Raw genomic sequence first — 15,368 nt, 5'->3', positions numbered from 1 at the left:
ACATTATAATCAAAACTATCCACTTTTGCTCAAAATCAGGAATTGACACAGGCTGGCATTTTGGGGAAATAAAAATAAAAAATAAAAAATAAAAAAAACTTTAAAAGGACAACCAAACCCATGGAATCCAAAGGCAGGGAAAAATAAATCTAGAGGGAGAAAAATAATATAAAAAAAGAAAAAAGAAAAAAAAGAAGATGAAGAATATTATGTATATAATTCCCAAATGTAGAGTAACAGGAAGTCACAGCAGAGCTATTTCTCTCTGCAGGTTCTGAAACAATTGAGTAACTGATTATGTATGTCGCAGGTAAAAATGGTATTCCTTGTAGTAGGAACGGGAAATATGAATAAACATGGTAAATACTAGGAGAGTTACCATACACATATACGCGAGCCAACGGACCAGACCTGAGATGTTTCGCCATTCCTGCTAGAGATTGCAGCTTCTCACCGATTCTTCCAGGAATTGATGGCTTGGACGGACCATCTCCTTCACCTTTTCTCCATTTTTGTAAATTTTAAACGCTGGAACGGTTCTTATGCTCTCCGCTTTTGCTACGGATAAGCTCTCCTCTACGTCCACCTTCAATCAAACAACAAACTACTTAATTGTAGATCCTCCCGTATAAGGTAATTCTCCTACTGCATTATGATATATACGATCAATGCAAAAATGGTAAAATAAATCTCATCTGAAACGGTAGGAACACGGTGAAATGATCTCTTGATCATGAGGTGGTGAATATAGACCAATGAATCATTTAACTACCTTAAAAAAGTGAACATACGGATATCGAACACAAAGCATGTTTATGAATGGCGATATTTCTGCGCATTGCTCGTTGGATTCAACTTTGAAATGGACGACGGAAACACCTGAAATTTCAAATCTTCAGTTATACAATGGACTTGGATTTTAATTAACTACTAAGAATTAAAAATGGATGAAGCTTACCGGGTGATGATACCGCAGCTTTAAATTTATCCAAACTTGAGACTTCTTCCACTTCACCATCAAACTTCACATTATGAAATTCCTCTCCACGAGACTTGTTTAATGCAACTCGTGCCCGGTGTAGAGACTCAGCAACCTCATTGTCTCCAGGAAGGTCCCTCCTTAAGGCCTCATAATCTCTCACTGCCTCTTCCCATCGTTCAAGCTATAAATTTTGGGAGAAAAGACACCAACAGTCACATATAAATCAACTCAAATAATGAGCTCCCACCCACATGCACATAAGAAGGACAATGTACCTTTGCATTTGAGGCAGCCCTTCGAAGAAGAGCTTTGATGTAATTAGGTTGAATCTTTAGGGCTTGGTTGCAGTCTTCAACAGACTGTTCCCATTGTCCGAGCTTGGACCGACAAACTGCTCTATTGCAATAGAGAACAGAGTTGGAACTATCGTATTTGAGGCCCTCCCCATAAGCAGAGCAGGCTTCAGCAAATCTTCCAGAGCTAAAAAGATCATTACCCTGAGAACGAGCATTTGCGACCTTCTTCACTTTATTCGAAACCCTCATTACTTCAACATTACTGTAGTCAATCAGTCCAGCCTTCTCTACCGCTGCTACTGCATTCTCAAACCTGCAAAAAATCTATTATCCTTCTAGCTCACTCTAAAAACCATGGCTGGTGTGTTACGTAAGTTTGAAACTTCAGTTCTTACCTTCCTAATGCCATCTCAACCTGGGCTCTGACATACAGAACATAAGCTTCAACAAGCATGCCAAAGAGTTTGGTTTGCAAGTAAGGAGGGTAATTTTCAAACTTGGGTATATCTGCTTGGCTAGATTCTGCATCTTCGAGCTGATGTAGCTTCAGTAGAGCTTCAACTTTACAAGCAACAAGCTGTGTTTTAATTCTAATTAGTTTTAAGCGATTTGAAAAACTTTGTTCCACATCAATCAGAAAATTAAGAGAACTTGTGCTGTGTTATACCTGAGGAGAGGACTCTGCCCCAGTTGCTATGGCTGCCTCAGATTCCCTTAGCACACTTTTCCAATCACCAAGCTTACGGGCATCTTCACATTGTTTCAGATGCTTCTCCAATGACTTCAACTTCTGCAACTCAGACTGATCCGGCCGTTGCCCAGGAATACAGAGGTGATGGTAGGCATTTTCAACTAGCCCAAAACTGTAAAGTTTCCAAGTTATGGATTAACTGAGATGACGCTGAACGAATTCGAAATGTTCACTTCAGAGTATGATGCAAGATAGAGAGTGGACTGACATAACTGAAAACTTCGGAAAACTTATAAGAATCCCAGATGCAAATGGAGGGCCACTAAAACTAGAAACTCTATGCAAATAAATTAGCCATAAATGTTTCAGTTACAAGCCCTAAAAAGACTCAAAGTCCAGATATAGCAACAAAAATACTAGAAATCTGTACTCGAACGCGCAGAAAGATAAAAAGAACATAACATAGAACAATGTTCCAAAAACCATTCAGGTTGCCAGCAACACAGAACCCAATGTTGATATCAGAAGTACTTGTCTACCAATTCAAATAATAGAAAATGGAAGCGAAAGCTCGAGGTAACACAAACCAATGACACATCAGAGATACCAACAAACCAATAAGAAACACACTTGATGCACAATTCATGTGAAATATAAACAAACAGACCAATCACATTCCGGCAATGTAAAAAAACAAGTTTACTATAAAAGTTGCACAATCATACAAACAAATAAGACATCGTAAACAAAATTGCGAAAAACCTACTTTCGATTGATTAAAGTCTCAGTTTTCAACACTACTCACCGAAGATAAAGAGAACCCAAGCGCTGATGCGCCCTCCCATAACCAGGGTCCAACCTGACAGCCTCCTCACACTCCCTCACTGCCTCCGGAAGTCTCCCCAGCGCTGTTAACGCTGCTGCACGGTTACTCCGGTAGGCAGCATTGTCCGGAGACAAGGATATGGCACGATCATACAATGCCAATGCCTCAAGAAACTGGCCTCTTCTATAAAGCTCATTGGCAGATTTCTTCAGCTCCTCTGGATCAGAGTTCCCAGTTGCCCTCTTTGCCATCGCAGACTCGCCGCCATTCGCACCCCCACCGCCTCCTCTGACTATGCTGCCGTGGCCATAGTTGCCACCGCCAGACCCCAAAACATCGGTCTTGTTGGTTCCTCTGCAGACCAATCCAGACTTGGCGATTTTCCCAGATGGGCAAATGTTGCCACTCGGAAAAACAGTGGTGGTCGACGCCATTGAAGCAGAAGAAGATGAAGTTGCTGTATTAGTATTAGTACTATTCGCATTAGTACTGAAGCTGGTATTGAAGCTTCCACCAGAGTAGATCAATGGGGGTCCAGCAGACACCGATCTCCGGTGAACCGGCTTCCAATTCCTCGGCGTCGTACCGGATCGGACCGCCTCGGAGGCTCTCGGGCTTGTTTCGGACGAAACCGAGAGCTCGCCGGAGTGGTTGTTAGGTTTGGAATCCGATCTTCTGCTCAGCTGGGTATTGCTGGTTTTGCTCGAAACTGAACCAGAAGAAGTACCTGAACTGCAGCTTGAACTGGTTACTGCTGCCCCACCGCTGTGGCCGACTCCATTGCCGCCATTGGCTGAACTCCGAGTCATCAATGGCGAGACGGGCGAACCCAGATCGAGCTGTTTGACATCTGGCTTGTTGCTGTGGTCCTTGGTGGTGGTGGTGTCGTTGTAACTCAGTGAGTCACGGAATCGGTTCGTGAGGGAATCAAAGCCCATTTCTTGCAGAGATTTGGCACTGGTGTGAGGCATTTTTGCTCCGTGCCTAAAGCTTCCCCAGAACAAAACAGAGTTTGTGAATTCTGTGAGCTTTCTTTCTTTTGTTGTTTCGAATTTCAATGCTCTTTGTTGAAAGAAGCAAAAGGAAGGGAGTGATAAGAAAATGTGGTGAGGTTGGCTTGCGGCGGCGGTAGGGAGGAGGAGACGAAGGAGGAGGAGGTGGAGGAAATGGAAGACATAAAAGAACGAAGAGAGAAAAGATGGGGATGGGGATGGGGATGGGGATCCCGTGATGTTAAAAGGAGCAAGCAAACAATGACTGAATGAGAGACATTTCCCCCTTTCCTTTAATCAATTGAAACAAAAGGTAAATAGAAATTAATTTTTTATTTTGGGGTTTTATCTTCTATTTTTTGGTGAATTAGATTTCTTGCCAAACAAAGTACGAAAAATGATTCCCCTTTAATTTTATTAACTAAAATTGGATTAGACCATTTATTATCTTTGTCACAATTGTATCCATAGCTACCTGCCTCTTTCTCTATATTTATAATTTACATACAAAAAAGCTCAAACGGTAACTAGATCATAACATATTACGGCGCTAACCACTTTTGTCATCTAAAACGTTAATTTTTTGGATCTACCTTCTTAGATAACTTTTACAAAATTTCATCCAAATTACAAAATGTTTCATTATCTAATTACGCCAAAAAAGAAAAAAATAGACCTACAAAGCGTCGCTGAGAAAACAATGAACTTTTCTCTGTAATAATCAATTGGCTAAATGATTTCCGATTGGATTAAATTTTGTAAAGATAATTTATGAAGGAACTTCCAAAAAATAAATGGTTAAAATGATAAATAATATATATATATATATATATATATATATATATATTGTAGAATCGACTCAAACACGTGATTAGTGACATAATAAATTAATAATCAGTTAATGCTTGAGTACTCTTGTATTTTACATACATTTGGGCACCCATTATATATGTGTTAATCTAATTATTTGTTTGACCTAATAGTTTCTTCATTTTTACCCATCTCACCACTAAAATAAAAAGAATATCAGGCCATCTCCAACCGAATGGGCTATGTTTAGCCCCCGTCCAGATTATAGCTATGTAAGAAATTATTTTTTGATGAATAATGTCAGGCTATAGTTAATTAGTTATATACTAGCTCCAACCGGAGGGGGCTATTTCTTAGCCCCTCAATAATTATTATTTTAAGTTTGTTTTTTTAATTTTATTGGATAATTGAATTAAACTACCATTAAAATAAAGTTTCCGGATATTTTTTTAGTACCACTTATCGCTAAATGAATAAGCCTCTGGACTATTTTGAGTGCCACTTAAAGATGTGGCCACTTGAAAATTATTGAAAAATTAAAGGAAAGATTATTGGAAGAGGTAAGAGAGAGCTGTGTATGAAAAGAGTGTATGAGGTGAATTGAATGTGAAAAATTGAATAAAATAAGGTAAGATAGTATGAAAGGGTGAAATGATGGAAGAAATGGTATAGATATTTATAGGAAAAAAATTAGAATTTTTAAATCTTTTATTTGAATATTGTCTTAATATATATATATATATATATATGTATATATATATATATTAGCTGGGCCCAACTGAATGGGCTAGCTAGCTGGCTAAGGATGGCTAGCCCGCTGGCCAAATGGCTAAATTTTGACCTCGTGGGTTTCAAGGTTTTTTTGGTCAAAATAAGTACCTAAATTTATTAAAATTGCTAATTTCATCCCTACTATTATATTCAAAACTATTTTATCCAATTTTTCGTCAACTTAAGTCACTTGACACACGTTAAAGTGTAATATCGTATTTTCTCACCCATAAGCTCTTAACATTTCATATAATTGGGAATCTAACGTCTAATTTACCGTCCGAAGTTAATTCCATACGCTATTTCTTTATGGAAAATTATCATTCTACCCTCCAATGTATATCACATGAAAGTAACGTGACCTAAATTGACAGAAAATTGAATATAGTAGCTTCGAATCTAATATCAGGGATTGATTGGCAAATTTTTATAATTCAAGTACTAATTTTTCTAAAAAAAAAATAGTTTAGGAGACTTAATTTTCACTCAGGTGATAATTCAAAGACTAAATTGACAGTTCACTCTAGTAGATATATAGTTTAAAGATATATGTAATTAATTTTTATTTTATCCCTTACAGAGTTCAAGATACAGAAACCTTTGAGTTCTTCGTGTTAGCGACACAACACTCGACGTACAAACTACGAAGGACCTTTGAGTTCTTCGCGTTAGCGACATAACACTTGACGTACAAACTATGATGGACCTCTCACCTCTCCGCCGACTCCGAGGCGCTTACCAAAAGTCTGAGACCTCTCTTCGTCAAGGCGCCGACCCCACTCCTCCGAGGCTCTTGACTGCAAAGGACCTCACCACCGAGGCACCAACCACTAACCACACTCAATCTCCATTCTCCATGTGGGTTGCTCAACTTGCTCTAAATTTTGATTATATGGTGTGGGTTGGACAAGTTTTTATGAAATTTGATTGTTTGGGTTGATAATCGTGTGTGTTTACTGATTTATATGTAGTTTTGATTGAAAAAATTTGAGTTTTCTTGTTTTTTCCGTATATATAATTGTGTGTCACTTACTCAGTTTGTAATTAGAATTTTTTATCTTTTGGATTCCTGTTTAAATATTTTATTTAATATATATTCATATATTGAAAAATTCACATTTTAATTGTTCGCTTCATGCACCAAAAAACTCAAGACCTGGAGATCATATTGTACATTTCTTTAATAGACTTTTGAATTCCAATCCTATCCCATTACAATCTGTTTGGATCTGATCCAAATTTTTAAGGAAAACTAATGAAAATGGTTTGACAATTTTGAGTTTTAATTTTTAACGATAAAGACAAAATAAAGGGTAAAGTAAATAGTACTACGATTGACTTTTAAGTGTAAAAATATGTTTTTCATTGAAATGAACACTATTAGAACTTTTCGTTAAAGTTTCTAAATTTTTAAATGCCTTACCATGTAGACTACAAAGTGGGGTTTAAAGTTTGTTTATTTTACCCAATATGCCATTGACCCGATACGCGTGAAATATGCTTTCAATCCCCACATTCAGCATATCCTTGATACCGCATGGTTTAATTAGAAAAATTCAATTTAAATATTTAAAGGTGCTGCATAGTAAAAAATTCATGGGAAACAACTCATTTACTTTACCGTTTTGGACCCCATACAACTCGAGGGTATATGATAGATATTTGAGAAATATATATTTTTTTTCTTTGAGTACATTGATTTTTTATACTAAGGGAAGGAAGAGTTCGATAAAGCCACACAATGAACAGCCTAATTTGATATCGAATTCGTCATCTACGAGATTCAAACCTAAAACCTTTCACTTACAAGTGAAGAGGAATTCTTCATATCATATGTCACATTCTAGACCAGCTCCGTCGTAGCACGATATTGTCCGCTTTGAGCTTACCATTCCTTCACGATTTTGTTTCTGGGAACTCCAACGAGAACTTCCTAGTGGGTCACCTATCTTAGGATTGTTCTCGTCCGAACTTGATTAATTTCGGAGTTCCGATGAAATCTGAAGTCAGTGAGTTTCCAAAAGGCCTCGTGCTAAAGGAAGGGGAGCATGTACATATAAATCACATCACCTCCTCCCCGTTGGTCGATGTGGGATCTTACAAGCCACCCCCCTTAGGGGCCCAACGTCCTTGTCGGTACACTCGCATCACACGACAGAGTGGCTCTGATACCATTTTGTCACATCCTAATCTCGGCTCCATTGTAGCACGATATTGTCTGCTTTGGGCCCTGGTCATGCCCTCACGGTTTTGTTTCTGGGAACTCACAAGAGAACTTTCCAGTGGGTCACCCATCCTAGGAATGCTCTCGCCCGATGAAATCCGAAACTAGTGAGTTCCCAAAAGACCTCGTGCTATTGGGAGGGGAGCATGTACATATAATGCACATCACCCCCTCTTCATTGGTCGATGCAGGATCTTACATCATAGTACTGAATGGCAAATACTATTAAAACTCATCTTTAGAAGGAGCACTTATCGTCACAAAATAGAAAGTTTACTCACTTGGAATAAAAATTAGAGGACCTAAACTGGTAACCAAAATGTCTCGGATTAAACTCAATAATTCACTCCGTTTTGGACTTGTACCTGATTATCTCTTCTTTAATAGATGTGGCTACTTGTAATTTAAAGGTAATTGGACTGAATTTGTTGAACTGTCAACAAATTATGAAGGAGTCATAGTTTAGTCATGATTGTTTTCTTTAAATTAAATACTTAAATGTTAAAGATAATTCGTTATAATCTATTTCAATGGGCATATTGCGATCTTTTCTTTATATTAGACCACCTCCAATTGAGATTTAAATCCAAAGTATAATGTCACAGTTACAAAATTTGGATGTAAAAAGAAGTTCTAACTAAGATGTCTATCCTACGTGGATTAGAGAAGGGATTGTTTGCTACTAATTCTTGTTGATGAGAATATATGATGTCCTCTTTTTTTTCTTTTTTTTTTATTTTATTTTAATCTTTGTTGCTTGGGTCTCAGATTTGCACCAATCATAAATAATGATGGTTGGTTTTAACTGATTTCTATTCAAAAGTGCTCCGGCAAATATTATTTGAATAACATAAACATGTACTGGAGCAAGAAAAAATTTGACATTGTCTCATGACTAATTGGAAAGCAATGAGTAGATTTCAAACACTTCATTGAGCAAATTGATAATCGCAAAATTATAAATATCAATAGAATCGCCAAATCTCGTGCTACGTGAATATCATGTAAGAACAAAAATCTCAAATCATATAGATAGTTTAGATCGTTGAAAAGAGTTACAGAATGAGCACCATAAGGAGTATATGTAAATGGTTAGGATTTGAGGACACACGCTTTTAACACTCATTTTTGTGGCCCCACTCGTAATGTAATTTCTATGATTCAACTGTCTATCATTTATGTCTTACCTCAAAGATCACGTTTGTCAAAAACCACTCAATTCTGAAACCATATAAACTTTGGATTAATTTTAGTGTTTCTTTGTAAAATCGTATCCATCTATTTTATTCACCACAAATAGATGTCTTAAGGGTTTTGAATTTGTCTAAAGTTTTGCAAGGATGATCTATAAATAATGTACTAAAATATAGACAGTTCAAATTGTTAAAATAAAACTATATATTTATATCTTTAGGAGGTAGGCTTCACTAGTAAAAAAATAAAATTCTAAATTTACACCTCTCACATAAAGTAGAACTCAATATTTACATTTCTTAAAAGTGTAAAGTGAAATATAAAATGTAAATTGTACGTTTTAAATTTGCCTGTCTTTATTTTGAGTACAAATATATAAAGTGAGAAGGATAAAAAGGTGAAACATTTAAAATACCAAAATTGTCCTTCAAAAATTTCAAAATTACAATTAAACCATAAGAATTTAAAGTAATTCACCACATTTTAATTTTGAATGAATTTTAAATTTCAAACTTTAATTAAAAAAAAAAGAAAAAAAACCTCCCACATTAGTAGATGGTTTCACGGTTTTGCTTCATTTTTTTTCTGAATAATTTTTAATAAAAATATAAAATAGTTATTTAAAAAAATTAAAAGACATAATCTAATATAAAAAAGGTAATTGCTACATGCGTATATATGTGACAAGAGGCTAGTGTTATACTAAAGGGAGATATGAGTTCAGTTAAGCTAAATAATGGACAATCTAATTTGATATCGAATTCGCCATCTACGAAATTCGAACTTATGACTTTTCATTTACAAGTGAAGATTGTGGATGGAGATGTTGGAGAACCTGCCGCTTTCATTGTTGTGTTGCTCATCATGAGCTTACGTGTATTATGTATTACCCTAATTAGTAATTTAACACGCCCATACATCATACATCATATATCATATATCATATATGGCCAACGTATGCCGTACTTGTGAGACAGTTGGATGACATCAACCCTTCAATAAGTGAAATTACCCAAGTACCCATGCCTTAACACTGCATCACAGCCCATTATGTACTGTCAACAATTCTCATATGAAATATTGTATGCGTCGTGCAGTGCACAATGCATGTCTTGGTCTGACTCAAAACAAAACAAGACAAGAAAAACTAGGTCGCCGTGATTTTCTGTATTCCGCATAAATAAGGATAAACCCAAAATCTGAACACCACATAGAGGGCTCAATAAATCACCTCCCTCCTCCATTTATGGTAATATTTATGTCTTAATAAATATGCTTACAGCGTTGCTAGAGATATATAGGGGCGAAATGGAAAAATCGAAAACTGAACAAAAAAAAAAAAAAAAAAAAACACAAACAAACCATTCGTAACAAACCAAAACTAGTCACTTAATACTATGGTCTAGTGGTATTCCTCTTCATTTGTAAGTGAGAGGTCTTACATTCGATTCTAGCCAAAGACAAATTTGAACCATATTATTGCTAGCCCATTGTGAGGTTAAGCGGTTAAGCCCAACCCTTCCCCCTTTGTGTAGATACTATTGTTTGTTTAAAAAAAGAAACAAAACTGATAAAATAAAAAACCTGAAGCTAAAGAAATTGAACTAAACAAAAAACTATTGGTTTGATTTCGGTTTTAGTGGTTTCGAAAATTGAATTGAACCAAATCGATATAACTTAAACCCAAGAAGGAATCGTTTTACAGTTAGGTTAACCCTAGGCCTGACAATTTTTGACAAGACCTGTTAACCCTACACGAAATTAACAGGTTATCGGGTCGACACAATAACGAATCGAGTCGTTATCGGATAACCCGATAAGATAAGAAAAATATTAATTTAATAATTTTATACCCCTAAAAATACATAATAATTATATATATATTAATTTAATAATTTTTTACCCCTAAAAATACATAATAATTGTCATATCTTGGCCTGGGACGGATCACTTCCTGGGCCCGCTCCACCATCACCACCGTAGCACGATATTAATTTAATAATTTTATACCCCTAAAAATACATAATAATTATATATATATATATTAATTTAATAATTTTTTACCCCTAAAAATACATAATAATTGTCACATCTTGGCCTGGGACGGATCACTTCCTGGGCCCGCTCCACCACCATCACCGTAGCACGATATTGTCTGCTTTGGGCTTATCATTCCCTCACGGTTTTGTTTTTGGGAACTCATGAGCAACTTCCCAGTGGGTCACCCATCATGAGATTGCTCTAGCCCCCTTCTCGCTTAACTTCGGAGTTTCGATGAACTTTGAAGCCAGTGAGCTCCTAAAATGCCTCGTGCTAGGTAGGGATAAGAATATACATTTAAGGATCACTCCACTGGGCGATGTGGGATGTCACAATCCACCTCCCTTAGGGGCCCGACGTCCTCGTCGGCACACACGCAACCAAGGTTAGGCTTTAATACCAATTGTCACATCCCGGACCGGGGCGGATCACTTCCCGGGCTCGCTCCACCACAATAGCCCGATATTATCCGCTTTGGGCTTACCATTGCCTCACGGTTTTATTTTTGGGAACTCACGAGCAACTTCTCAGTGGGTTACCCATCATAGGATTGCTCTATCCCCCTTATCGCTTAACTTCGGAGTTCCGATGAACTCTGAAGCCGGCTCGGGAGGTGACCACTTCCCGGGCCCGCTCCACCACCGTAGCACGATATTGTCTGATTTGGGCTTACCATTTCCTCACGGTTTTGTTTTTAGGAACTCATGAGCAACTTCCCAATGGGTCACCCATCATGGGATTGCTCTAGCCCCCTTCTCGCTTAACTTCAGAGTTCCTACAGAACCCGAAGCCAGTGAGCTCCCAAAAGGCCTCGTGCTAGGTAGGGATGAGAATATACATATAAGGATCACTCCTCTGGGCGATGTGGGATGTCACAATAATTATAATATATATATATATATATATATGATATTATATATTTATTAAATTAAATTTAGAAAATTTGGAAAAAATGAGGTAATATATTTTTATATGGTAGAGTACTATTGTTTTATTTCTTTTCATAATTATTTTGGTAAACTTCTTATAATTTGAATGATTTATAATGTTTGATTTTTCTATACTTAATTAATGCGGAAGAGAGTTCTGATGTGGAAAACATTATTGAAAACATCATCAACATAACTCTTGAAGGCAATAGATCAAGCCAAAGTTCCAATACAATTTCCTCATGATGATCGATGAAAATTGAAGGATTTTGTAAAAGAAATAACATGCAAGCTTTAAGTTTCATTGGCAAGGCTTTAACTTTTGAGAAAAGCTTCACAACTTTGAAAAGAAAAACCCATTCATTTTGCATATCCTCGCACATTTGATATTTTGTGGTAGACTAGTAGTGTATTGGTGCTTTTTTATTAAGCTCGTATTTTGGAGTGTAGATGAAGTACTTGACGACAAATCTGTTTTAATATTTTTAAGTAATATTTATGTGGCAATGTGGTATGTGCAAATTTGAGGAAAAAAAAATATTTTTCATAATGGGTCAGGTCATTTTATGTGACATCCCACATCGCCCAGGGGAGTGATCCTTATATGTATATTCACATCCCTACCTAGCGCGAGGCCTTTTGGGAGCTCACTGGCTTCGAGTTCTATGGGAACTCCGACGTTAAGCGAGTAGCGCGCGAGAGCATTCCCAGGATGGGTGACCCATCGGGAAGTTCTCGTGTGAGTTCCCAGAAACAAAATCGTGAGGGCGTGGTTGGGGCCCAAAGCGGACAATATCGTGCTACGGTGGTGGAGGGGGCCTGGGAAGTGGTCCCTTCCGGGCCAGGATGTGACAATTTGGTATCAGAGCCTAACCCTGGTCGTGGTGTGCCGACGAGGACGTCGGGCCCCTAAGGGGGGTGGATTGTGACATCCCATATCGCCCAGGGGAGTGATTCTTATATGTATATTCCCATCCCTACCTAGCGTGAGGCCTTTTGGGAGCTCACTGACTTTGAGTTCCATGGGAACTCCGAAGTTAAGCGAGTAGCGCGCGAGAGCATTCCCATGATGGGTGACCCATCGGGAAGTTCTCGTGTGAGTTCCTATAAACAAAACCGTGAGGGCGTGATGTGACAATTTGGTATCAGAGCCTAACCCTGGTCATGGTGTGCCGACGAGGACGTCGGGCCCCTAAGGGGGTGGATTGTCCCTTTCGGATCGGGATGTGACAATTTGGTATCAGAGCCTAACCCTGATCGTGGTGTGCCGACGAGGACGTCGGGCCCCTAAGGGGGGTGGATTGTGACATCCCACATCGCCTAGGGGAGTGATCCTTATATTTATATTCCCATCCCTACCTAGCGTGAGGCCTTTTGGGAGCTCATTGGCTTCGGGTTCCATGGGAACTCCGAAGTTAAGCGAGTAGCGCGCGAGAGCATTCCCAGGATGGGTAACCCATCGGGAAGTTCTCATGTGATTTCCCAAAAACAAAACCGTGAGGACGTGGTCGGGGCCCAAAGCAGACAATATCGTGCTACGGTGGTGGAGCGGCCCTGGAAAGTGATCCCCTTCGGCCCGGGGCGGATCACTTCCTAGGCCCACTTCACCACCGTTGCACGATATTATCCGCTTTAGGCTTACTATTCCCTCACGGTTTTGTTTTTGGGAACTCACGAGCAACTTCTCAGTGTGTCACCCATCATGGGATTGCTCTAGCCCCTTCTTGCTTAACTTCGGAGTTCCTACGGAACCCGAAGCCAGTGAGCTCCCAAAAGGCCTCGTGCTAGGTAGGGATGAGATATACATTTAAGGATCAGTCCCCTGGGCGATGTGGGATGTCACAATCCACCTCCCTTAGGGGCCCGACATCCTTGTCGGCACACCACGGCCAGGGTTAGGCTCTGATACCAAATTGTCACATTCCGGCCCGGGGCGGATCACTTCCCGGGCCCGCTCCACCACCGTAGCATGATATTGTCCGCTTTGGGCTTACCATTCCCTCACGGTTTTGTTTTTGGGAACTCACGAGCAACTTCCCAGTGGGTCACCCATCATGAGATTGCTCTAGCCCCCTTCTCGCTTAACTTCGGAGTTCCTACGGAACCCGAAGCCAGTGAGCTCCTAAAAGGTCTCGTGCTAGGTAGGGATGAGATATACATTTAAGGATCACTCCCCTGGCGATGTGGGATGTCACATTTTACATATTGGGTAAAATGACCCGACCTGTTAAGGATCCGTTAAGATAATGAGTGTGACATAACACGACCCATTAAGATAACAAGTATTACATGAACACAACACAAAACACGACAAACACAACCCATTTGTCAGACCTAGTTAACCGTGTTCTTCCTCTCCCCGTCCACATCACTTGAGTCATCACTTGAGTCGTGTTCGTTTGCCTTTGCCGCTCCTCGTCCAACACAAATGTTCTTGATGGAAGAAAACAAAACCGTTACATACACATTTGTGCATTTAGCATAAAAGTTGCTAAATGGGGTTTCCCTGTTAAAACAATCACTTTCAATGACATGATGCAATTAAATTTTAAGTAATAGTAGAGTAACTAAAACACCAAAGTAGGATTGGAATAACCCACTAAATTCAAAGAATGTCGAATAAAAATATAAATGTTAATTTGCATATATTGTCCAAGTTAATGTACTAGAAGATGAAGAAGTGAAAGAAAACTTGTACCACTGTATCTTATCATTTTTTATGAGGATCAAAAGGGATACGTTTCTTAACAACTTATCCAGTTTTTACTTTCATTTGGATAACATATGCTAGCTAAAATCCATATTTTTATTTAAATTCATAGTGGCCACATACATCTCTTAACTTGTTTTTGTCCAACTTCGAAGATTTGAGGCCATTCTAGCGTTCTTTTCTTTTCCTGTGAGTTTACGAATCGTAATAGAGAAACAAACAACTACAGAATTCGATTTCTTCGACAACAACAAAACTACGGTCCTTGAGGTGCATACAATTCTCAAAGCGGTGTGATATTCACACACTAATTTTTACTTAAGGTCTTTTGATATGAATCCAAAGTAACTAAAAATTGGACCTATTTCAAAAGGTGGCCTATAAAATTAGACTTATTTCAAATTTTCCCTTTTTTACTTCTCACACACTTCTTATTAACTTCTATTATTTGATTTTCTTCATTTTATTCCATCAGACAATCATAAATTAAGAGCGTGTATGAGAAATAAAAATATGCATGCGAATAGCACACCCCTTCTCAAATTGTTGAAAAATCTTGACAACTATTTTCTAAAATAATTAATCAAGTAAAGTACATCCCACAGGGTTGAAGATTCACACGTACATTTCAGAATTTATTTCAAACAAGTATATTATGCACACAAGGACAAACGTACAGCATAAGGCCCAAATCCAAATTAAATCAAAGGTCAATTTACTATTTAATAATCTTACAGGTCCATATCAAATATTTTCTAAGGCGCAGACGATGCTACTCATCATTTATTGGGGAACTGAAATAGCAAAAACGCCATTCTGTACCGCCTGAATTAGTACATAAATAACGGAGCAATCTACCATTTCAGTATATCTGCTCATATACCCTTTACATTATCATAAGCC

The 15,368-nt window shown here is 38.2% G+C and overlaps 1 protein-coding gene across 2 annotated transcripts; it reads right to left on the bottom strand.

Moving 5' to 3' along the window:
* Positions 1–193: 193 nt before the first annotated feature.
* On the bottom strand, positions 194–4,057 carry LOC103947926 (inactive TPR repeat-containing thioredoxin TTL3). 2 transcript variants are annotated; one of them, XM_048566497.1, is made up of 7 exons: positions 2,775–4,057; positions 1,946–2,141; positions 1,674–1,855; positions 1,258–1,591; positions 959–1,163; positions 773–879; positions 194–586 (listed from the first exon to the last, which is right to left on the bottom strand). In XM_048566497.1, the coding sequence occupies exons 1-7, from the start codon at positions 3,764–3,766 to the stop codon at positions 434–436; spliced, it is 2,169 nt and encodes a 722-aa protein (XP_048422454.1). In that variant the 5' UTR covers positions 3,767–4,057; the 3' UTR covers positions 194–433. The 2 variants fall into 2 exon arrangements, with proteins under 2 accessions (XP_048422454.1, XP_048422455.1); XM_048566498.1 differs by having other exon boundaries at positions 559–645.
* Positions 4,058–15,368: the final 11,311 nt, after the last annotated feature.

This window comes from the organism of the source record quoted next, unplaced genomic scaffold (assembly GCF_019419815.1).
Source record: "Pyrus x bretschneideri cultivar Hongxiangsu unplaced genomic scaffold, Pyrus_bretschneideri_v1 Contig41, whole genome shotgun sequence".
Lineage (NCBI taxonomy): Eukaryota > Viridiplantae > Streptophyta > Magnoliopsida > Rosales > Rosaceae > Pyrus > Pyrus x bretschneideri.
Note: the sequence above shows the minus strand (reverse complement) of the source record. Positions and strands in the feature narration are given on the sequence as shown.